This window comes from Staurois parvus, unplaced genomic scaffold (assembly GCF_062004578.1).
Source record: "Staurois parvus isolate SC_StPar_1 unplaced genomic scaffold, SC_StPar_1.0 ptg000530l, whole genome shotgun sequence".
Taxonomy (NCBI): Eukaryota; Metazoa; Chordata; class Amphibia; order Anura; family Ranidae; genus Staurois; species Staurois parvus.
Genome location: NW_028318326.1, coordinates 3,451,829 through 3,477,188, shown reverse-complemented (window position 1 = coordinate 3,477,188; position 25,360 = coordinate 3,451,829). Strand labels below are relative to the sequence as shown.

Sequence of the window (25,360 nt, the reverse complement as noted above, 5' to 3'; positions counted from 1 at the left end):
GGAGCGACAGGTCTCGGGCCCTCAGGCGGAGCGGCGGGCGCCGGACCCCCAGGTGGAGCGACAGGTCTCGGGCCCTCAGGCGGAGCGGCGGGCGCCGTACCCCCAGGTGGAGCGGCGGGCGCCGGACCCCCAGGCGGAGCGACAGGTCTCGGGCCCTCAGGCGGAGCGGCGGGCGCCGGACCCCCAGGCGGAGCGACAGGTCTCGGGCCCTCAGGCGGAGCGGCGGGCGCCGGACCCCCAGGCGGAGCGACAGGTCTCGGGCCCTCAGGCGGAGCGGCGGGCGCCGGACCCCCAGGAGGAGCGACAGGTCTCGGGCCCTCAGGCGGAGCGGTGGGCGCCGGACCCCCAGGCGGAGCGACAGGTCTCGGGCCCTCAGGCGGAGCGACAGGTCTCGGGCCCTCAGGCGGAGCGGCGGGCGCCGGACCCCCAGGAGGAGCGACAGGTCTCGGGCCCTCAGGCGGAGCGGCGGGCGCCGGACCCCCAGGTGGAGCGACAGGTCTCGGGCCCTCAGGCGGAGCGGCGGGCGCCGTACCCCCAGGTGGAGCGGCGGGCGCCGGACCCCCAGGCGGAGCGACAGGTCTCGGGCCCTCAGGCGGAGCGGCGGGCGCCGGACCCCCAGGCGGAGCGACAGGTCTCGGGCCCTCAGGCGGAGCGGCGGGCGCCGGACCCCCAGGCGGAGCGACAGGTCTCGGGCCCTCAGGCGGAGCGGCGGGCGCCGGACCCCCAGGAGGAGCGACAGGTCTCGGGCCCTCAGGCGGAGCGGCGGGCGCCGGACCCCCAGGAGGAGCGACAGGTCTCGGGCCCTCAGGCGGAGCGGCGGGCGCCGGACCCCCAGGCGGAGCGACAGGTCTCGGGCCCTCAGGCGGAGCGGCGGGCGCCGGACCCCCAGGCGGAGCGACAGGTCTCGGGCCCTCAGGCGGAGCGGCGGCGCCGGACCCCCAGGCGGAGCGACAGGTCTCGGGCCCTCAGGCGGAGCGGCGGGCGCCGGACCCCCAGGCGGAGCGACAGGTCTCGGGCCCTCAGGCGGAGCGGCGGGCGCCGGACCCCGAGATGGAGCGACAGGTCTCGGGCCCTCAAGCGGAGCGGCGGGCGCCGGACCCCCAGGCGGAGCGACAGGTCTCGGGCCCTCAGGCGGAGCGACAGGTCTCGGGCCCCCAGGCGGGGCGGCGGGCGCCGGATCCCCAGGCGGAGCGGCGGGCGCTGGACCCCCAAGCGGAGCAACAGGTCTCGGGCCCCCAGGCGGAGCGGCGGGCACCGAGACACCAGGCACGACAGTGGGCTCCGAGTCAACTGGTATGACCGCAGGCACTGGGTCAGACATTGGATGGTCTGGCTGGACAGCGGGCATCGGGTCACCAGGCATCAGGTCATTTGGCTCGACAGCGGGCACCGCGTCATCTGGCAAGGCAGTGGGCTCCGAGTCAACTGGTATGACCGCGGGCACTGGGTCAGACATTGGATCGTCTGGCTGGACAGCGGGCATCGGGTCACCAGGCATCAGGTCATTTGGCTCGACCGCGGGCACCGCGTCATCTGGCAAGGCAGTGGGCTCCGAGTCAACTGGTATGACCGCGGGCACTGGGTCAGACATTGGATCGTCTGGCTGGACAGCGGGCATCGGGTCACCAGGCATCAGGTCATTTGGCTCGACAGCGGGCACCGCGTCATCTGGCAAGGCAGTGGTCTCCGAGTCAACAGGCACGACAGTGGGCACCGGGTCATCAGGTACCGGATTGTCTGGCTCGACAGCGGGCATCGGGTCATCAGGTATGACAGCGGACACTAGGTCACCAGGCATCAGGTCATTTGGCTTGCCAGCGGGCACCGCGTCATCTGGCAAGGCAGTGGGCACCGAGTCACCAGGTACGACAGCGGGCTCTGAGTCAATTGGCACGACAGCGGGCACCGGATCAGGTACCGGATCATCTGGATCAACAGCGGGCATCGAGTCAACTGGCCTAATAGGATCGTCAGGCTGGATCAGTTCATCATGCTGGGTAGAGGCATTAGGCCGAGTAGAGGCTTCAGGCCGAGTAGAGGCATCAGGCCGAGTAGAGGCATCAGGCCGAGTAGAGGCATCAGGCCGAGTAGAGGCATCAGGCCGAGTAGAGGCTTCAGGCCGAAGAGAGGCATCAGGCCAAGTAGAGGCTTCAGGCCGCGGAGAGGCTTCAGGCTGAGGAGAGGCTTCAGGCTGAGGAGAGGCTTCAGGCCGAGTAGAGGCATCAGGCAGCGTACAGGCATCAGTCTGAACCACGGAAGGCAGGCTCACCGGTTTGGATACTGGCAGGATGGTATTGGTTGGAAAGAATTTTCGCTTTTTTCTGGTTTTAACTACTGGAGCACTGCAAGTAAACGCAGGTCTGCAAACGAATGGAGCAACTGGAGACAGAGAAGAACTGGAGGATGGAACAGGAGAAGGAGCGGTTGCTACAGAGGGCTCTTTTACAGGGTTAAAGGCAGGATAGGTGCAGCGAGTGGGAACAGGGTACTGACATGCGGTAGATAGCCAAGTATACTGGGCTGTAACTGGAGGAGCTGGTGGGAATACAGGAGTAGAGTTAGAAGCAGGACTGGGTCTTTGTAAGCTGACTGAGGCTGGGTGCAACAAATCTGTCCATGTCTGCAGTAGGGGTTGAACAAAGCTGAGCTTACACAAAGTCTGTCTGGTCAATGACTGCACTGCGTTTATACAATCTCTTAGTGTCTGTGGTGAACATGTGGAATAACGCTCCAGAAAGTAACCCACATCATCCTCTAATAACCACACCAGGGACTCTACCTGGTCTGCACTAAATGGTGGCAAAAATTCATCCCTGCATTCGGGGGAACCAGATGAAACCAACTCTGCACAAACCTCAATCAATGGCTGCACCTCAGAGAACACTGTGCCCTGATCTACTAGAACATGAGCGAGCCGTATACATTCTAGTAGTTGATCCCGGGGATACTCCTTCAGAGTTTGATAAGCATACTCTCTGTCATCAAACACCAGCAGATATAAATACTCAACCTCCTCAAGATCCATCCTTCCCATCAACAAGCCAAGATGGCTTCCCTGTGCAGCCACTTCTGGTCAGGATTGGCCTTGGTGTAATGTCAGGGCTCCCAGGTATGACCAGAGGTGTGTGACTGATGCAGGGAAACGCAGACCTCAGATATGTTATAAACAATATAATTTATTAACACTAACAGTACAAACATAAACGCAGTGCAATACTAAAACACAATACAGTGCAACCAAACCAAACCAACCACCCACAGATAACAGTACATACAAGCAAGCGTCGTCAGGCAGGCCGGGTCAATATCAATTGGGCAGGTAGGTACAGGGGGAGCAAGCGGAGAATGGTCGGGGTCACAGGCCAGGTTCAGCAGGTAGCAAGCAGCATAGTACAGAGGGTCAGGCAGAGGGATGGTCCGGGTCACAAGCCAGGGATCAGAACAGGTAGCAAGCAGCGTAGTACAGAGGGTCAGACAGAGGGATGGTCAGGGTCACAAGCCAGGATCAGAGCAGGAGAAGTCAGCAAAGGAACAGAAACAGGATGCAGGACAGATACAGGGCCCAGGACAAACACAACACCAAGGCAGAGTCTGCAAGTCTGGCCATCCCTTAAATACCCCAGTATCATCAGTTCCAGGTGTTAGCTGGCTGAAAGGTTGAGTCTCTGATTGCTGGGAGCACCCGCTGGCCAGCCCTGGTACTGCAGATCAAAAGGCAGGTGAGTCCCACCATTGCTGGCCAGTCCATTCCTAACAACTACATAACTGTTTTAATTGGTGTTTTCCATTTCTGTCTGGCATTCGCTTTTTACCAGTTGGATAGTAGTAGAAAAATGTGCAAAAATAAATGAATATTGTCTTAGTATTTCAAAACTGTCCAACTTATGGGAGTCTATTTTAAACCGGTAAACTGGTTTTGTCCTTGGAGTTTTTTGACATACTTGTCCCTGCGGCCTTTACAAACTAGATAATCATATGGGCAGGCCTGGAAGTCCTCATGAGAGTGGTATTTATGAAGAAACCTGAACAACCGTTATAATGCCCTGTCTACACTGTGTGTCTGTTGAAGAACAGAACAGCCAAAGTACACAATGTTTTGCTCCGCCAAACAGTACTATAATATGTATGGCCAAGCTGAACTGCTTTGCACAGCTAGCCAGTGGGGAGGATCATTCATTAACTGAAAATGGCTTAGAGGCAGCAAAGCACAATATGGTCCACAAGGTGACGAGGGAGAATAGTAAGGGCTGTTCCTACACTATCATTTGTGACTTTCTTAAAGACTTATACAGCAGTTATTCAACTGCTGTTTTCACATCATTCATTGTTGCTTTCTTGCCATTGGATTAGTGAGTTTTCATTTTTAGTGACTTAGGACTCCATGCAGATCACATGAGGTTATTTAGGTGATCTGACACATTTTTTCCTCAAATATCACATGCAATGCTGAAAATGTCAATTCACTATTCCTTTATGCAGTATTTATCTATAAAAACAAAAATGCATTGTAAATACCACATAAAACGACGTTAAAGTAACTCACTGCAGGAAATAAATGCATTCATTAAATAAGTAGTGGTCCACGCATGCTACAGTTAAAGAACTCTGGTCAAAAATTTTTTCACTGCATGGATTAACTGCTTCTTTTGTCCAGGGGCTCAAGGAAAAGCTATACTTAACCTGATCCTCTAGAAAACAACACTCCCGTATGTCCAGTGGTGGACTGTTCCTGCCGTCCTCACGTCCAGAGCCAGTCTATGGGCGTGATGACATATGGAATGGTCCATTCACAAGACTGCTAGCTTGCAGGGGGACAGGAGCAGCGGGGATCAGTCTTGCGCTCGGAGGATCGTGGATTATGTAAGTATATTTCTGCTCTGCAATCCCCTAGACAAAAATGAGCAGTTAACACATGCAGTGTGGGTGTCGCCCCACTGCATGGGACAATAAAAAAAAATTGCTCAGAGTTCTTCCTCAAGTGATGTTTCATTTTAGCTGGTTGTTAAGGAGCCGGCAGCCAGCGCATTTTAAACAACCATGACTCGTCTGCTGTCAAGAATACTCCCTGCTGACAGCAGAATGTAAACAAAAGTGCCGGCATGCCCCGGTCGATGACGGCATAAGGGGGTGTGATCACCCAATGTTGTCATTGAGTGGCCCCACCCTTTATTTAGCAGCTGGTAGGCAGTGGAGCTGTCAATTTGCGGGAGCCAAGTGTCAATGCGGGTCGGGTTCTTTTCTTTAGTGTGTGTCGGTGGCCGGCGTTCATCGTGATTGATGTTGCATCTTCTTTTTTTTTTTTTAAATAAAGGACTTGTCAAAAAACTGTCTGAGTTTTTATTTACTTTTTGCTTTTTTTTTTTTTTTTTATTTAGGTGAATGAGTACCAGATACTCCTTCACATGAGGTGGGATCTAGGATGGAGGCAAACACGGGTGAAACTTGTTAGAGGGGCATTTCTGATGAGTGGAAAGCCAGCTGAAGCAATTTTGTGATCATTTGTTTTGTGCTTCATTATATTGGTGTGCAGTCTTTGGAAACTTTTGTGGCTATTTGGTCAGGCATGATGTGCTCTTATCAGTGATCCAGCAGCCTATATGAACCAGCTGGTACATCTGACAGGAGCATGTGAGCTGTGCTGCTTTTCATCCTTATAGCGACAGTTTCAGGTATCCTTGCCCTTTTCCAATCCAATGGTGACAGGTCTTCTAACCTACCCAATTGATGTTGCTACCCCAGGGCTGTCAACTTGTGGGAGTATGCATATCATAGACAAGAGATTTGTCACCTGATTCAGCTAAAACCTGCAAAGATGAAGCAGATTTCATTTTAGTGTCTCTGGGCTATTTAAGAGTTTTATACATAGAGCCATAAAAATAGTGCCGGCATCTTCCAGTGGCCTTGTTACCATGTTTTATTCAGCCAAAAGTTCTCAGTTTTAAATGTCTTACCAGGGACACAGATAAAACACATGTTCATTAAAGTGGGGAAGGGTTAGAACTTCAGACAATATTTTTCTCACTGTCTGTGCCCTCCTATCCCGGTGACAACTGCACCTCCATTTCTGATGCAGACGTCACAGGGAAAAGTGAGGCAAAATCTCTCTAGAATGAAGAAAGCCCTATCCAAAACTAAAAATAAAATTGGCTGGAAATAGGCTTGTATCAATAGCCAAGCATTTTTTTTAATACAAAGCCCCCTCTAGTTGTATTTGTAAATCTGAAGCTACTGCTAACACACCCATAATGTTGTTTTGCAATAAAAAGATTTTTCTGTTACAGTTCTGCAGTTTCTGTATGCATGCACATGTGCATTTAGATTCCAAATGCTTGGAGAAAGTTGACACACAAATCAGTCAAATATTACCTGTTCTTTATGAAAACACACTTGTTTTATCTTCTAATTCAATGTGTGAGTACAAAGAACTGTTCATTTCTCCACTGCAAACAGATTTCAACCTCTCGTGAAAAAGTAGATTTGAAATTTAATGCTTGAAAGTGGATAGTGAGGGGGAAATAACAGATCTTAGTGTGAGACGCATAAGGGACCAAAATGCATTGGAACGTCTTGCGTTACATAGTTACAACTGTTCTTTTCTGTTTTGCAGGGTGCTAGATCTTTGTCGAAACGTCAAAGAGAGAATTGTTCGAGAATGCAAAGAAAGAGGCGTTCAATTTCCACCACTATCAACATGCAGGTACGTCAACTCTTGCCTTGTAAGAACATTTAGTACACTATTCTAGTTGCAAGTTTGTTATGCATCATGTATCCATAATTGTGTAGTTCTTGCACATGAAACAGCATTACCATACAGTTTAGTGCCTTCGCTGCATAGTTTTATGACCAAAGGACATCTTAATACTATACCACTAGAGGAAGCATCATAGCTGTTCTTGGTTAGTCATCTGTGGTTTTATAACACCAGCCAGGCTAGAGTAAGATTGATTGATTGGAGTGCTTAACCTTTGTAAAAGTCAGCACATTGATTGCGATTGAAACTGAATAGAAATCGCATCAAGGTTTCACGACAGAAATTTCAAAACGAATAAAGACCACTTGACGAACATAATATAAATAAACTATTATTGTGTGGTCGTTAATTCCTACGATCAGCACTTTATGAGTTTAAAATTGGAAAGAACCACTCAAGAAAAGAACTGTTGGGAGTTTTATTTTTTGTTTTATACAAGCTGAGTAACATTTTTATCTCTCTTTGACGTGTTATTTTTTACTCGATTGAGCTAGATTAAATTGTTAGCAGTTTGGGTTGTTAAAAACTTCCAAAGCTGTAAACAGAATTGTAGATTATATTTAGAACTTAAGAAAATAATTGAGGGATGTGGTAAAAAGATGAATAACAGATCTCTTAAAAGCCTCAACATCTGAGGAAATGCCCTTAAAACTTTCTTGGTGGTGCGTTGCAAATGTGTCTCTATTATCTATTCTCTCCAGTTGAGATAATTGCAGGGCATATATCTTCACGCGGCAGTGCTAACAAAAACAAAGCTTGAATTGTAAACCAAATTCTTTCACACAAAAATGTCAAACATATTCTCTGGTTTGTCATTACATGTTTATGGTCCGGCTTGGGTTGATTATCTTTCGTTGTGGGTTCCTCCAGCAGCATGGACAGATGTAAATCTTGCCCCTGCACTGGTATCGAGAAAATGGTTTGTTAGACTCTTTACGTAAACTTTTAGCCCTGTAGGATGGCCACACGCAAGCAAAAGATGATTTAGGCTGATCGTTTTACTCATGCATAGTTATCTTTGAAGCTATTTGGCCAACAAATGTAATTTGAATTGGAGGATAATCTGTTCAAGAAAAGTCCAGCTAATTTCAGCATGGCTGAAGTGTATATATATATACCTGTTAAAAGATTTGTACTTCTGTTCAGCTAGTCTTGTGATTCTGATACTCCTAGCAGACGGCTCAATCAGGTGCAGATTAGATTAGAATGTAATTCCTCCTGGTCCATATTAATGAGGTCATTCCTCTGCTCTGCCTCTTGTAAGTTGCAGTTTCTTACTGAGTTTCAAATGTGAATGCTTATGGGGTGGCCATCCATATCCTGGCTTTACTACCTAGTGAATTATTGATCTGGAACAACCATTCAGGACTCATTCAACTTTTACTGGTTGCCTACTACTGGTTCCTGGTTCCAGTTGTGAAGCTAGGGTCTGGATGACAGTCCTGAAGTCTGCTCCTTTAGCAGAACTCAGCCTTGGCAGTTCCCTTTTATCCACTGCCACAGGTTCAATTTAGTCAGACATATCCTTTGAAACTTCCCATTGTGTTGTGTTTTTGTTTTTTTTTCTTCTAGTTCAGTAGGGTGGGGTAGTGTCCACACCCAGAAAGAAACATTAAGATTTCTCCACGTGGGTCATGGTAGTTTTAAAGCACCATATATTTTCCTCATGGAAAGTGTTTTAAAGCTAAATGTTTATGGTTTACTGTATTTTATGCTCATTTAAGCAAGGTATGCACACCTAAGTCCATTCTGGCCCTTCCGGTAAATAGAAGAGGAGAGAAATATTGGGGCTGGATCATCACATTATCATGGATTTAGGTGAGTAAAGAAAGCATTTAGATTTTAGTTTTTATGATTCCAACAATCCAGAGGTGGTGGGGGTCAGAATAGGGGAGTTTAGAGATTAGGTTTAATTTGTGAGCTGCATCCCTGCCTTACCAGACATACAGTACCTGTATCTGGCAAAAAGACAATAACAGTTAAAGAGGCAAAACACAAAGTACAAGAATTGCAGTTCTGCAAACTATATGCCACAGCCTTTTCTTTTACATGCTAACAGATATCACACTGGCAACACCCACACTGAGCACCTCACCTCCCATAAGCCTACACACACCACTCCTGTACATTAGCTTTTAAAGTAGACACTCAGTTTGATGGGTAGCTCCCGGATTTAAGCTGGGTATTATTATACAGTATTTATATAGCGCCAAAAGGTTTGCTCAGCACTGTACATTATAGTGGGGGACAGTACATGAGACAATACAGTGACAGAACAGTACACGAGGGGTTTGAGGGCCCTGCTCTTTCGAGCTTACAATCTAGGAAGGAAGGGATAGTGGTAAAGGAGGAAGTGGCTGTGGGGGATGGAGTGGTATGAGCAGTGGAGGAGATCGGCTGTTAGGTGAGGGTGGGGTAGGCTTCCCTGAAGAGATGGGTTTTCAGGGTATGCCTAAAGGTGAGGAGGGTAGGTGACAGTCTGATGGATTGGGGTAGTGAGTTCCAGAGGATGGGGGAAGTCCTGGAGTCGGGCGTGGGAGGAGGAGACCAGGGAGCTAGAAAGTAGGAGGTCTTGTGAGGAGCGAAAAGTACGAGTTGGGTGGTATTTGGGTAGCAGGTCAGTGAGGTAGTTTGGGGCAGCGTTATGAATGGCTTTGTATGTCAATGTTAGTAGTTTGAATTTAATGCGTTGGGCAATCGGGAGCCAGTGGAGGGAATGACTAAGGGGGGTGGCAGAAGCGGAGCAGTTGGTAAGGTGGTTGAGTCTGGCTGCTGAGTTCAGGATAGACTGAAGCGGGGATAGCCTGTGTTGGGGCAGGCCGGTGAGAAGGGAGTTGCAGTAGTACTGCAATTCAAGCGGGTCAGCAGGACCCGTCCAACTTCTGGTAAGTGTGTTCTCCTCTCCGTTAAACAGAAGGTGGTCTAACAACTGGCTTGTGTCGAACGGGCATGCTGGAAAACCAATATTTGATCAGCGCTTGCAGCCAAGTGCTGCAGCACTGATCCGTGTATTTTGACAAGTGGAGACCTCACTATCAGAATACAATAGCACAGCAAGGGAGCTCCCTGCATCCACATTGCTTGTGTGGATGCGGAGATCTATCAGTTTTTCTTTGTTCAACATGCCAATTGAACAAAAAAACAGTGTGTGGATACCCTACTTAATTCTATATATGGATGATCCCACACACACTTGTTAAAAAAACATGTCTATTCATACAAGGCATACTGCCAAAAGTTTTCGTCTGCTCCGGGATTTACTTTGAGTGGATTGGGCTGTGGGTCAGGTTTGCTTAAAAACAGCACTGCAGTATGATCCAGACTACACAGGAAAACACAGCTAGTCAAACACATGTACGTTAATTGAGAGAGTTGTGTGGGCAGGGTGTTGCTTCCAAATCCCTGTCCTACACTGGGTTATGTCACAGGCCCACCTCATGCATTTTTTCCTACCTGAGCAGGCCTGTCAGAATTGTAAAAGGCTCCATGTTGTCAGTCTTGGTGATCTTGCAAACCCTGCATTATGCAACCTTCTGAAATTATTTATGGACCCATCTCTCCTCGAAGCATCCTCATCCTCCAGCAGGTGACTTCATCTTCAAAAATGATGTAAACATAGCTACAACAATAATGTTATGCTCATCATGCAAAGCCGTAGTCATCACTGTGGTAGAACATTCATAGATAGCTTCCCCAACATAGACATTTTATGTATTTTCCCAGGATATTTTTGGCCAGGAATGAATAAAGCACACAGGATAGTTTTACACTGCAGATCTTGGTGTTCATGTCCAAATAAGCACAAGTTATTTTTAGCTCTGAACTCCATATATTACGCTCTATGTACTTTCATCGTACATTAAATTAAACCACATTGTGTGGAAAATCCACAGTCGTGTTTCTTCTGTTTTTCCGTTATAGTTAAGATTTTATGATGTTCCCATTCCGCTGCTAAAGCTGATCATAGCTGACATTGTATTATGCACCTTGGAGGTGACACTGGATAATATCCTGCAGTTAATTTTTCGTTTCTGTATTTTAACCTTTGAAAAGTTAGATAGAGGCATTAGATGATAGCCTGTTACTGGATAGAATTTATTAACCTGATATGTGCAGACATGCAAGCTACTATAATCTATGCATGCTATTGTGAAGACCCCCAAATCCCCAGCTTATCCCAGGGGGACTATACAAATCAGTCCTAAAAAGCCAACACTAGTCTTTTTTTTTTTTTTTTTTTAAAGGAACCAAGTCAACAGACCATCAGATTAAACCACAATCTTCCTATAAGATTATAGCTGCATTTTATGTATTTTATGCATGTTATTTACCTGTAAAAGAGTCTATTGTATAGATGTCAAAATGTTTTGCTAGATGCCGCCATTTTGAATATGACGTCAACAGTACCGACAGATTCTGTGACACTCTGTAGTATTCCCCTTCACTCCTCCTCTGGCAGCTACATAAACGTTTATGTAGGGAGTTGAAGGGATGGGAGAAGCTGAGGCAGCATAGACCAGAACTAGACAATATCAGATGAGGAGAGGGCTATGATGTGAAAGGAGGGTGGGGGGTACAAATGCTGGTAAATGAAATAAACCGTATGAGCAGGGACTTGAGGGTACTTGCATAGCATTCAGACTTGCACTTTAGTGTTAAATAAGGAAGAGTGGCTTTATATACCACCCTTTGTTAAAATATGATCTATTGAGTGTACTTGCATAGCATTCTGCAAGAATGTAGCAAAAACAGAAGCCTGTGCTTGGCAAATTTTCCAAAGATTTCAGCAGTTAACGATTTTAAAATGTAAGATTAGTTGGATATTTGTTGAATACCTGTCACAATCCTAAGCATTTATTCTTCAGTTTTCACATTTTATTTCTAACGCTGAGCAAATGATACAATGCAGAATAGGTACAGCATATGGCAGGGCTCAAAATTTCCACTCGCCTGATCACATTTGGCGAGTGAAAGTAATGTGGGGGCGAGTGTGTCCAGGGCTGGCACCAGGATAAGAGGGGCAAACTGCACATTCCCCTGAGAAAAATCCTTGCCTTGTTCTGCTAACATTCCTCCGGTGCCTCTTCCTCCCCCAGCTCACGGCCAGTGTTTTGCTTTCTCTCCCTTCTCCCCCCACAACTCTGCCTCGTCCTCTCCCTCTGCTTGTATTTCTGCACTGTCAGTTTGGGGCTTCTTTCCCTTGTGGGTCCCTGATTGTGCACCGGGTGTGTTTCAGCTTCCTGCAGGACAGTGGCATCGCTAAAGGGGGGGGCAGTTGCGCCCCCTAGGTTATTCCTTGCCCTTGCAGATGCCAGCACTGGAGAACGGGACTCTGATGAGGACACCCGATGTAAAGGGGCACTGATGGAAACACCCGATATAAAAGGGACACCTGATGGGTGTTTAAATTTTTATTTTTGTAACTAAATTCTGCATAAAACATTTAACAGTATCATTTCATGAGATAATTTACAAGGCTGTGTTTAGGGGCAGGATTTGGAGTGGGCAACAGGTGGCAAGTAACTTTTAAAGCCTGGCTAGTACCTCAGGACTTGAAATTTTAAGCCCTATTGTCCTTAAAGTTGGTCATAATCACATTTCATGCAGGTGGTGTAACAGCACTGTGAGTAACATGAACATCTGACTTATGCAGGCCATAGATGGGTCGAAAATCAGCCGAAAATTCGTCCGAAAGAATAATTAGCCAATTTTCGGATCGTTAATGGCTGAATTGGTTGGCCATTTTTCGTGATTTTGACACATTTTTTGAATCGGTTATGTTGCCAAAAAAAGGTCGATTTTGTCCATCGGCCGATTTTCACGGCAATGATGGGCAAATCGGCCAATCTTTTTACCGATTAAAAAAATGCGCATGAGCCGTGACCTGCAAGAAGAAGAAAAAGAAGAAGATGAAGAAAAAGAAGAACATCTGTATCTATTTGTATCAGTATACAGATGTTTCTGTTCGGATACAATGTTACAACCGCATTACTTTTAAATGTCAAATATAATAGCGGTGTCCCTGCAGAGAGCTCCGCTAATATATTTGACATTTAAAAGTATAGCAAAGTTGCAACATTGTATCTATTTGTATCCAAATAAAACCATCTGTATCCGAAATGGATACAAATAGATACAATGTTGCAACTGTGCTATACTTTTAAATGTCAAATTTAATAGCGGAGCTCTCTGCAGGGACACCGCTAATATATTTGCCGGCTGTAAACAGGAAAATCAGCCGATTTGTTTTTTCTTACCAATGCTGGTAACGTCGGCTGATTGAACAACCGATGTTTCGTTTTTTGTTTTTTTTTTTAAAAAACGGACGGTTTTCTCCCCGTCTAAGGCCTGCATTAATGTCCTGATACTGCAAAATGTAGAGTGCAATGAGCCCAATTTGCACCTTCAGGCTTCCATACACAATTAAACAAAAAAATTATTTGGAAAATGTGATATCCCAAATATCATCTGTGTTTGGGTCAAACCTTTAAACTGCTACCATGACTGTAAAAGAAGACGTTTGTATGAGTATTATGGAAATCAGATTTCACATTAAGAACTTTAAAGAGCAGCTGAACTGTGGAAGCTGCCCCCCCCCCCCCCAAAAAAAAAGCAGAAGTCACCAGACTAGTAATCAGTGTTGCATGTAGACTCCCTGCAATTAAACTTTTTTCTTACATTTTTACAATGCCTTGTTCTGCATTGTGTCTCTGTGTCAGGAGGCCATCATATTGATAGAGGTAGTGCTTTGCCTTACTCATGTCAGATCCTCCAGCAAGGAAGACAATGAGCAACACATGAACTTTAATGGCATTCCAGTCTTAGTCCGTGGGGTTCAATATTGAGTTGGCCCAATCTTTGCACCTATAACAGCTTAAATTCTTCTGGGAAGGCTGTCCACAAGGTTTAGGAGTGTGTCCATGGGAATGTTTGACCATTCTTCCAGAAGCGCATTTGTGAGGTCAGGCACTGATGTTGGACAAGAAGGCCTGGCTCTCAGTCTCCGCTCTAATTCATCCAAACGGTGTTCTATTGGGTTTGGGTCAGGACTCTGTGCATGCCAGTAAAGTTCCTCCACCCCAAACTCGCTCTTCCATGTCTTTATGGACCTTACTTTGTGCACTGGTGAACGGTCATGTTGGAACAGGAAGGGGCCATCCCCAAACTGTTCCCACAAAGTTGTGAGCATGAAATTGTCCAAAATGTCTTGGTATGCTGATGCCTTAAGAGTTCCCTTCACTGGAACTAAGGGTTCAAGCCCAACCCTGGAAGAACAACCCAACACCATAATTCCTCCTCAACCAAACTTTACACTTGGCACAATGCAGTCAGGCAAGTACCGTTCTCCTGGCAACTGCCAAGACACATCCATCGGATTGCCTGACCGAGAAGTGTGATTTGTTACTCCAGAGAATGTCTCCATTGCTCTAGAGTCCAGTGGCGGTGTGATTTACAACACTGCATCCAACGCTTGGATGCAGCTGCTCAGCCATGGAAACCCATTCCATGAAGCTCTCTATGCACTCTTGTGCTAATCTGAAGGCCACACAAAGTATGGAGGTCTTTAGCTATTGACTCTGCAGACAGTTGGCGACTTCAGTGCACTGTGCGCTTCAGCATGTGCTGACCCTGCTTTGTCATTTTATGTGGCCTACCACTTCATGGCTGAGTTGCTGTTGTTCCCAGTTGCTTCCACTTTGTTATAATACCACTAACAGTTGACCGTGGAATATTTAGTAGCAAGGAAATTTCACGGATGGACTTATTGCACAGGTGGCAACCTATCACGGTACCGCGCTTGAATTCACTGAGCTCCTGAGAGCGACCCATTCTTTCACAAATATTTGTAGAAGTAGTCTGCATGCCAAGGTGCTTGATTTTATACACCTGTGGCCATTGAGGTGATTGGAACACCTGAATACAATGATTTGGTGGGGTGTCCCAATACTTTTGGCAATATAGTGTATACAGTTATGGGGCTGTAAACACATTCCTATACCAGGAAGTGTACTGCTTACTTTTCAGGGGTGGGGGGGGGTGTTGGACAAAATAAACATCTTTTTAGAGTATTTTCCTAGGTACAATTAACATTTCTAGATATTCCTTATAACAAAGCAGATCTTCACTTTTTTTAGTTTAGGTCCACTTACATCCATCCATCCACCACCACTCCTGACCTCCCAGAATCTAATTGTAATTGGTATAAACCAGAGTTGATTCTGTCCCTTTCAAAAGTCATCCTTTGCAGATGATTGCTATAAAGATATTCCTTTAAAAAGATGAGTGATTCTGAGTTGACTTGTCCTTTAGGAAGAGCTGATGAGTAGTCTGCCAGGGAGCAGTAAACTATATCACACACTGATTCTATGTATGAATTCTGCTTCTCTCTCAGTTTTATGAATATGTTTTAACAGCTGGAATTCAATAGCTACTACAGCATTCAATCTTTCAGCAAGAGTAATGCAGCGGGACAGCAATTCCTTTGCAGCTCAATGGATTCCACAAGCATGGGAAATACTGAATCCTTTATGCCTACATGCATTCTGTTTATGGGGATGTGTATATCTTGGTGTATCTGATCTACATGGCAGCTGCTGCTTTTAATACTTGTCTTGATAGTCTTGGCAGAGGCTGGAAGTACATATTATAGTGGTATATGAAGGGGAATACTGTTTTGTAATCTAAATGTAGTTGGGTATTTAAATACACATCTAAAAATAGAAAGAAAAGTTATTCTTGTGGTTTATAAAAGTTTTTGAGTTGCCTTCAGTTAAATTTGAAATATAGCTGGTGCTCTAAAATGAAGCAGAATTATATTTTTAAACTAGGGAGAAATTAAGCTTTAAATGAAGTTCAGTAGAAATGAACGATCTTTTAAAGAAAAATAAAAATACATCATTTCTTTTTATTCTAGTTTTTGATGCATTAGTATTAAGCGATTTTTGAGTGCAGCTGTGGACATTTTTTGATAATTTTTAATTGAGGCACTAAGCACAGTTTTTTTTTATTTTTATTTTAGATGTCCTAAAATGATAAATCAACCTTGTTTTAGCAAAGAGATAATGAAGGGGAATTTGCCATGCACTGCTTCTCCAGATTGTAGCTGCTCCAGTTCTGATAACCAGTCAGCTTCTATTTTTCATTTGCAACAATTAACTGAGCAAGCTAATGATAGAAGCTGATTGGTTGCCATGCACAACTGATCCAGATGCTGGCATCTCCAGTTTTGATACATTCCCGGCAATGTATGTACTGTGGTTCCTGTCATTAAGATCGCGGAGCTCAGTTCCTCCTGTTTTGTCCCCGTTGATTTCTTGAGGAATGGATAACTTGCCTTGGCTTAACTCAAGTCATATCAGAGCTTTTGGGAACTAAGATATATACCAAACCAGGGCCACCAATAAGGGGATAGCACCTGCCCTCCTGTACAGGGCCTGGGCCCCATCAGTTCAACAGGGGGGGCCCAGGGAACTGACAAACTGGGGTAAGGGGATCATGGACAAGCAGTCGGTGATCGGGAGTGGGGGCTGTGGAGGAACAATCCTGATTGGGATCAGTTCCAGTAATTACCCGATTTCAGGCTTGTGCAACAGTAACCCAGAAGAGGCTGATGTAGATATTTTGCTTTTAATTAAGCCATTAATTGAGTAGATTAGTAAGGTGAAAAGGATTCATGCATGGTTCCTCAGTGTCCTCTACCTGAGAAGAAACCATCAATCCACGTGAGAAATGAAAATCCTAATAGGACTGGCATTCTCCCAGGTAGGTCAGGTTTTACCTTTCATTTTACAAATAAAAAAAAACACAGACTCCAGTTGGCAGCTTTGGACATTGTGTCCCCCTGTGTAATTTCTGTTCAAGTTTATTACCTTTCCTCCTGAATTCACATGCTCTGGCCCCCAGTGAATCCAGCATTATCCTGCCACTCAGATGTCACACACCAGGTCCCATACTGCCATCTCCTTTTGTGACTTTATTCGCGAACAGCAGTCTCTTTTGGGTTCAAGCAGCTGGCCCCTAATAGCACATGCCTGCTCCACCCTCCGCCAGCCACAGTGTGTGGAAGCCAACACTACCTGGTAGGCATATCTCTGGGGGATTCTGGAGCTGGGGAACACCGTTCTCACCTATGCATGAGCTGAATAAAAAAACAATTAAAAACCGCTATTTTCCCTCTGAAAGGGAAGAGAAACACAATGGGTGATTTTTTGTCTTTCAAGTGAATTCTTTTATCTAACATTTTTGTGAATTACACTCTTATGGGCATATTTAAAGCAGTACATATGATCACCAAGCATTCACTGCAGGTGAATTAATCTGTATAATGTAAAACATATACACCAAGAAGATTCATCTGCACTAATTGTTTCATGTCACAGTTAGTGCTTTATAAATATGCTCATTGGCCTTTTTTATGTGCTAACCTTGTAGGTAAAACTTTTGTCTTTGTTTTTATCCTCATTGTGTGCTTGGATATGTGTCCACATAATTGCTTACATGTTACATAATTGATCTTTATTTCCAGCTGTCTTCTCATGTGTGGAGTTTTGATCACAATGTTTCATTTCAGAAATCTGGTAACATTTACATTTTAGAATCTTCTCACAAAGTCTAAGAAATTGTGGAATGTTCAATACCGCCTTGTTAAATTTAGGTTATAATGGATAACCTCTGACCTCCCACACTATATAACTATCGCAGCAGGTTTCTAACTGCTATTTTTATTTATTGCCAAGCTTAAACCACACAGTCAGCACAGACCTTTCTATACATGCATGTCAAGTTTAAAGTATGACTTATCCTGTAAAAAAAAACCCTTGAATGTTCCCAAGATGTACATGTGTGTTCTTTGGCATTAAAGTGGCATTAAACCCACAATTGTTATATTTTGCAGCTTACTAATCACTAGATGTGGTGGCTGCATTCGTTTTCATTTTTTAGGCTTTTTTCCCCTCTGTTTTCGCCTGGTGATCTGGTCAGTAACATGCCTCCAGATTAGAGTGCTTCCACTCTGGATGAAGGAGCACAGGGGGCGTCTTTGGACAGCAACATTGTCCATCGGGGGGGGGAGGGGAGTGTTAGATGTACTAGCAGATTTAAATACCCTAACAAGCTGAAGCTGTAATGCAGCTAAAACTTTATAATCAGTTACAGCAAACAGTTTTTTTCCTTTTAAAATAAATATTTTACATAAATAAAATTGATCATCTGTAAGCACCCCTGCCAGTGTAAAATGGTTTGTCCCATCTTTGTAACTTTATACATCTGCCAAAGAGCTTGTTCCTTTGAAAAACAACAGACTTACTGGCTGTATCACCAGATGAAAATAGAAGTAAGCCTAAAAAAGAAAACAAATGCAGCCATCACATCTAAGAATTGGTATACTGCAATATAATAAATGTTTGCTTATGGATTCAATACCGCTTTAAGTTATTGCAAATGATTCCTGCCTTTTTTTTATTACAAGCAGTCTTTCCCCAAGAAAAGGAGTACCTAGGCATGCCCTGCCCCCAACCCCCCCCCCCCCCAATCTGGAGAGGCTTGTGCGCTCACATTCAGGTAGAATGTGACCAGCACCAGCCAGTAAGGATTGGAGGAAGGAGTGGTCCTAAAGGGTCATTAGCCGTAAGCTGAAGTTCATTTTAGATGGTTTGGGATAGAACCTTTGCCAAGTTTTTCTGTTTGTTGGGGAGTACTTCCATCATTTCCTGTCTCAGTATAGGTGGTTACTTAGATAGGAAGAGAGATCACTACAGCTGGGAAACTTTTTTGTCTTTTTTTTAAGTAGTCTTGATGTGGGTTATAGTTTATAGTTGTCTGCAATGCTAACTGCACCATACCATTCACCTTATCTTTAAGCTATATATAAGCTATGTATGTTGAAACTAATTATTTTCATTGATTTCTTTTTAGAGTCACACAAACATATGATGCCGGTGCCTGTGTATACTTCTACTTTGCCTTTAATTACAGGGGCATAGGTGACCCAGTACACGTCTATGAAGAAATTGAGGTAATGTTTAAGTAGACAATTGATCCAGATTTCTGAGCAGATGTAAAGTTAAGAATCTGATCTGACATATGCTATAATGATAATGACATTCATGCATCCTTTCGTTTTCAGTGTTTCTAAAAAGAAACTTTAAAGTTTTTAAGTTAATATTTCAGAACATGTTACATGTTCCACCCATATTTAGGGCTGAACATGTAACATGTTTCAGATGCTAACACCCCCCATTGTGACAGAGGACAGGGGATTTTCTGTCTTCTGTCCGCAGATCCTGTCACAATCTAAAATCAGCATGGCTGTGTGGGGCTCTGGCCACACTGACAAGTTCTTCATTCACAGTTTCCAGTGAATGACTTGAACTACCATCAGCCTTTGTGGCTGACTGCTTTCCCTGGCATTCTTGTATTAAAAAATTAGGAGGATTTAATACTTCTTTAAAATCTCCCAAATGGGACACAGACCGAAAAAAGACTAATTTAAACCATTCTTTAATCTATCCAAAACAGTAGGCAGTACTGCAGGCTTTTATACCATTACTCTACTATGAGATAGCTTCCCTTTTGTCCCCTCTGCACAGTTTTAAGGGCATTCAAGAAATAAAGTTACTAATAGCTGTTGGGAGGGAGGGGGCTTTAAATGCAGCAATGTGCACAAGATTACTGCTGAGGGGAATATTGAGCTGTTCTATTGTATTTTGGTTAAATATTTTGTTCATTGATTTGTCCCAACTTGGTTTAGAGTTACAGAACATTTGTATTTATTCATTTAAAATGTTACATTTTGTGAGTTACTTAACACCTCCCTGTTGTGATCCATATTGCAGTAATAAAGCACTTTTTACTTGTATCTGTTCCAATGCAGTTTGCTGCTAGAGAAGAAATTCTTGCCAATGGAGGAAGCCTTTCACATCACCATGGAGGTAGGACATTGTAGCTTATAATGTGAATTGTCACCTATTCACATGTGACAGAGATCTTCCATGCTGTCAATATTTCTTACTTTAGGCATACTGTATGTAAAACATAATACAATACTGTTGAAGTTTTCTTTAGTGCCAGCTGCTTTCTTGGAAATCCTGCTTAGTTGCAAATAAACTGCAGCAGAACTATAGGGACTGCACTTGGTCTGGATGTGATCCCTCGGGACTGGCCTGAATTGTGCCTCTATTTGTTTCAAACTGTATGTGTTGATATTAATACTATACAGAGAACATGTGCTATAAGCAGTAATGGTTTTTGGACACCTTTCCTTGATTATTTTAGTTCTTTGACTCCTTTCAAGTGCATTACCATTTCTATAAACTTTAAATAACATATGAATGTCATGTTACTGGATTATTGAAGAGCGATGACATGCCATAATATTGTCACCTTGTAACAGCATCCCGTGTCATTGGAAACAGTTTGCAGAGAACCCCTACACAAGTGTCTGGATGAGTTAACTGAGGCTTTACAAAAGCAGCATTGATTACCATGCATTTTCAACATTTTATCAGTGTTCTATGATTTATTCCTGAAATGTTCAAATGTCCAAGATGTTCTATTAAGTTCTAGGCTCATTTCTGGCTGAATAAGTGTTGTCACTTGTCTATAGCAGTCTGGGCAGTTTTTACTAAAAGAGAATATTTATTATAACATCATCAAATGGAGCAGAAGTGGTATTATGAAACTGATTAAAGACCATTATGAGCTTTCCTTTTGTATGTTCACTACCGAAGCGAACAGTACTTCTGAATATAACCAGAAAGGTAACATGTTGCCTAAAGAAATAGCTCTTTCTCTTATGCTCCCTTCTTGCCACCAGGTAAGACTCCTGGCAGATGCACCATGGGCTCTGTCGGATCATCAGGTTCTAACACCTTCATTAAGTCTTTCATTTCTATGATGCTGAAAGCTAGGAAGTCTACGTCTTGCAAGGTCTGTCATTAGACGTAGGAGTACTTCAGTTGGTGTGAGTTTTGAGCCTTCCATCCTAGAAGTTTCTTCATAGAATGAATCCTCTCCTTCCTGCAGCTGGGTGTTGGCCAGCATTTAGGTCTCAGCAATATCAAGGGTCAGTGCTCTTGTCATTTCTCTTCTGTTTCAGAGGGTGTTGCTCTCTCACTCTTTGGCTTAGGACCTTTGTAGACTGGGTCTGCCATGTAGTTTCCTCTGCTTGTTCCCCGTGACTCCATGGGATCTGAATCTGGTTCTCTCTGTACTTCAGAACCTACTGTTTGAACCCAATAGGGACATGATTCTTTACTCTCGTACATAAGGGGTTTCCTTGTAGCCATCATCTTCTGCTAGGGGAGTGTTTGAACTGTTGGTCTTATCCTGTGAGAAACTTATTCTGGATTTGCATAGGGACAAGGTGATATTAAGGCTCAAGACTTCCATTCCCTCTTGCCTAAGGTAGGTCCTGCCTTTCACCTCAGCCATTACACTGTTCTTCAGTCTCTCTGTCAAGTTCCAGTTCACCAAAAGGAAATTTCCTTCAATTTTCTAATGGATATAAATCCTGCTGCACATCCAGTACCCTTAAAGTGCAAGAATTGCAGCAAGCACTCAACCATGATCCAAACAGTGTAAGAACATATAGCAACTGATGCTGCGCTACTCAAAATTTCCAACAGAAATAATATACACCACAAAACATTAAATGCAATCAAAAAGGTAATCCATAAAGTATAAATCATACATAAAAATGTGATCAGACTATAGTAAGCGAATAAATATTCATAAATGATTAAATGCAGTGACTTAGAAATAAGTAGTGACCAATATTACACACATATGACCAAATAAATAAATATTGTGAATACATAAATATAATGTAAATAAACATATATTGTGAAACAATATAGTGGCAAGTCCCAATCAGTGTATATATCTTCAATAAAATGTGAATCAACCAGTGACCACTGCAAAAATCCTCCACCAGCTTGCGTGCGCTCTCCCTTCCAGCCAAGACCCATAAAGTGTCATACACGGTTTAAATAGATATGCTCAGCGATGGTATCCTTGCATATCCCCTCGATAAAGTGTCAGGGAAATCCTCTTTAAGTGGATTAAACACCAACTCAGGCACAGATTATGCACGCTCCAAATAAACACATCCAGCAGTAATACCTTGGATGTCCCCTCCGTGATGCACCAAAAGACTCCTCTTGAATGGGCCACACTTGGAAGAATAAATTACAAGGAACTTCCCATAGTGCAATATGTTTCACAAATTTATTAAATTAAAATGCAGAGTGCTTACTCATAAAAAACAGGTCCACAGACTCATAGAGGCATGTAGGTAAAAATAGCAGAGATGGGTGTACCAAACTGGGTATAAGCAAGATGGCGGCTGCCGTCCTTACTGGAAATGTCACCACGCTTCTGTCCTACGTGTTACGTCACAAATCAAGTGACTTAAATTTTCTGTGTGGTTTAGGAATGAAAATCTCTCTCAGCTTCAACTTTTTTCAGGAGAACTGATTACCCTTTTATCATCCCAAATGAGCCTTGTAAGGGTGTTTCAGCTTCTTGTTCCACTGTGTCTAGGTGGCATATCTAGACTATCATCCATGCTTATTGTCCACCCTTTCCTGTCAAGGCATACTCTACTAGATTTGTGAGTAGTTCCAAGGCTTTTCAGTGTTAAACAACTCTTTCCTGGTGTTTTTTTTTTTTCAGATATTCTCTAAGCTCTGCCAGATAACGTTTTGGCTTTTCTGAGCTGAAAACAGTTCCAAGTTCTCTATTTTTCTTGAACCCAGTAGTGATTGTTTGCTGTGTTACACACTCCTCACTTTCTTTTCAATATCCCAGATATTAAAGACTCCTGCTGTCCCTTAATTGAAGAGAAATAAAAAAAGGATCTTTTTTTACTCATGTGAAAACCTTTTTCTTGGAATCCATTGAGGAACACAAGTCTCACCTCTCTGTGTTTATGATCATTCTCAGTATATGTTTACTACAAAGCTGAGGCATACTGGTAGAAGGGCTGTTTTTTTTGTGTTTCCATTGTCCAATCCTCCAGTAGGCAACAGTATAACATGAAGGATTTTTACAATAGGTACAAAACTCCTATTAACAAAAAGTATAAAATATATATATATTTTTTAACTTATGAGTTTATTGCCATCACATAGGGGACCAATAATCCCCTATGTGATAGCATATGAGTGACAGGTCTGCTTTATAGGAGGGAGGGGGTGGGGAGAGGAGCAGGGGAGGGGGTGGGGAGTATCCACTACTCCCCAGGGGCAGGAGAAGAGCAGTGTATACAGTGAGGTAGGAGTGTATACAAAGAGGCTCCCTCACTGGCTGTTACTATATGTTGGTGTCGATTTGTAAATGCAATTGCCGGATTTTATTTTTCTTCACTATAGCTCACAGAATTAGCTGTCACTTTCCATGGAGCTAAAGGAAACTGTTTCTTGTATCTCGGGAAAGAACCTAAAAGGAAACATTGTTTCTTTTAACTCCAGGAAATAAACTAAAAACTTTTTTGTTTCTTTTAGCTGGGGGGAAAGTGACAGTTGATTCTCTGAGCTATAGTGAAGCAAAAAAAAAAGCTGGTAATTACATTTAAAAACCGTCACTGACATATAGTGACAGCCAGTCACTGTATACTCTACTCCTATCCTGCCTTTCTCAGCCGCCCCCCTCACATCTTCAGTACACACAGTCTCCTGTATCGGCTACATTTTTTCTATCGGCTCAATGCTGAGAGGGCTATTTTGGCCGATTATGTTTCAGTTCATTCTTATTTTAAAGCAATTACATTTATTCAAGTCTGCCTTCTTAGAAGCTCAGCACATCTGCCCTGCTGCTCCTTTATTAAAGAACCTGCTCTGTGTCTACGTTACAGATGATGAGAATGCTGAATGGACATCAAGTCACTGCTGGGAGAGGAAGCAGGGTGATCTGAGCTGATTGAGAGCATGATTATAGCCATATAGAGTAGACTGATAGGCTTGGACTGGGGGGGGGGGGGGGGGCAAACAGCTTATGTAATGAGCAGATATGATTGTGTAAATGTACATAAGCTCACTCTCTCTTTCTCCCCATTTTTTTTGTTCTCCCTACACTCTCCCTTTTTCCTTTTCCCCTTCCTCATTATGTATATTTCATTATAGTCATTCTAGCACTTTTGCATTACTTGAAGTCCATACATTAAAGATATCAAACATACTTTATCTCCTTGTGCTTTAGGACTTGAGGTCACCGGTAAATTATCAAACTCATGAACACTAGTTGCGTTCACAGGCCGTCTACTTTCTCTGCAAGCTGCTGACAGCTTGTATAACAGTTTATGGTCCTTGTTATCATGGGTATGCTCTGCATTACTCAAGATCTTTGTTCCTGGCTTCCCCGGACAGTCTTGTTGGTCCTTGTGACTCACAGCTTGTTTTACATACTGAGGGTAATGGAAATTTGTTTTAACATTTAGTGTATGAGCTTACTGCTCAGATTTACTGATTAATTTACCTTTATTTACTGACCTTCTGGACATGACCTGACATTCATAGACAAGCTTTGGAGTTTCAGCGAGGAAAAGGGGGACAAATATTGATGCAGTTTCACTTGTACTGTTGGTCCTGTAATTGTGATAAATAACAGTTGCTTTCACTATCTAAAAACAGACAGGCTGGTTTGTCTGTCTACAATCATGCTGTGATAAATGGAGCTATTTTAACTCTGGTTTTGTGTATTAAAGAAAACAGATGTAGTCTAAGACTTGAGGCTATGAGGAAGTATAAATGCTGTTTAACTCAACTTCCCGATGCTTGTTATGGTAAATGAGGAGCCAGCCACTTTTCTCTCTGTGTACTGACTTTTTCTCTCTACTCCTTGCAGCATGGACTAAAAACTTCTTAATATCTGTACTTTTTTAAAACATTAACTATTTTGACTTCTCCTGGGACAAGCACCTTCCCAAACATGACTACTTTTGCCTTTTCTTTCACTTCGATTTAAGAGCTATCATCACAAGCACAGGCAAGTGAAAATCCTGCTTTGCTTACATTCAGTCTGTCTGTACTGTATAGCTTAGAAAATCAAATTTGTCCAGACAAAAACTGAGGACAAGGAAGGCGTTAAGACAACTCTAGATGTGCATTCTGCTTTTATCAGTTGGCTGTCAAGTGGGATGAGGAGTGGGAAGGGCTTAACTGATTGTATGTAGGACTGTCTTCTAGCGGTTTAGCATCTGTTTCTCCAATGTTTATATGTGTGCAGCACAGAAATATAAATTTGAAGTTCTTGGCATTGAAAACATTGAACCAAACAGTTCCAGTATTTGTTGAACAATATCTTCTTTACTGTTCTAAGTCCTGGTCTTCAGACATGCCATTCTACACTGTAGGATGCTGACTGCAAACACACCAAATGAAAAAAAGTAATATTTCCAAATGCCAGATAACTGTGAAGACAGTTCTCAAAGCACAATAAAAGAAAAGGCAAAGTTAGGAGGTTGTATTTGCTAAATTGCTTAGTATCCCTGGATATATAAAAGGTTATAATGGGTTATTATTGTGCAGCTTCTAAAAATAAATAGGATTACTCCACAAAAACTGTAATAGTCATAAGAAATTCCTCCTAATGTGCTATGTTGCACCTATGAAA

At 43.6% G+C, this 25,360-nt stretch overlaps 1 protein-coding gene across 1 annotated transcript in view; it reads left to right on the top strand.

Annotated features, from left to right (window-relative positions):
- Positions 1 to 25,360, top strand: part of AGPS (alkylglycerone phosphate synthase) — a 282,972-nt gene that overhangs the window by 223,887 nt on the left and 33,725 nt on the right. The window contains exons 17-19 of the mRNA XM_089690442.1: positions 6,608 to 6,697; positions 18,665 to 18,764; positions 19,623 to 19,680. Coding sequence (XP_089546568.1) covers positions 6,608 to 6,697; positions 18,665 to 18,764; positions 19,623 to 19,680 — 248 coding nt within the window. The remainder of the gene's footprint in view (positions 1 to 6,607; positions 6,698 to 18,664; positions 18,765 to 19,622; positions 19,681 to 25,360) is intronic.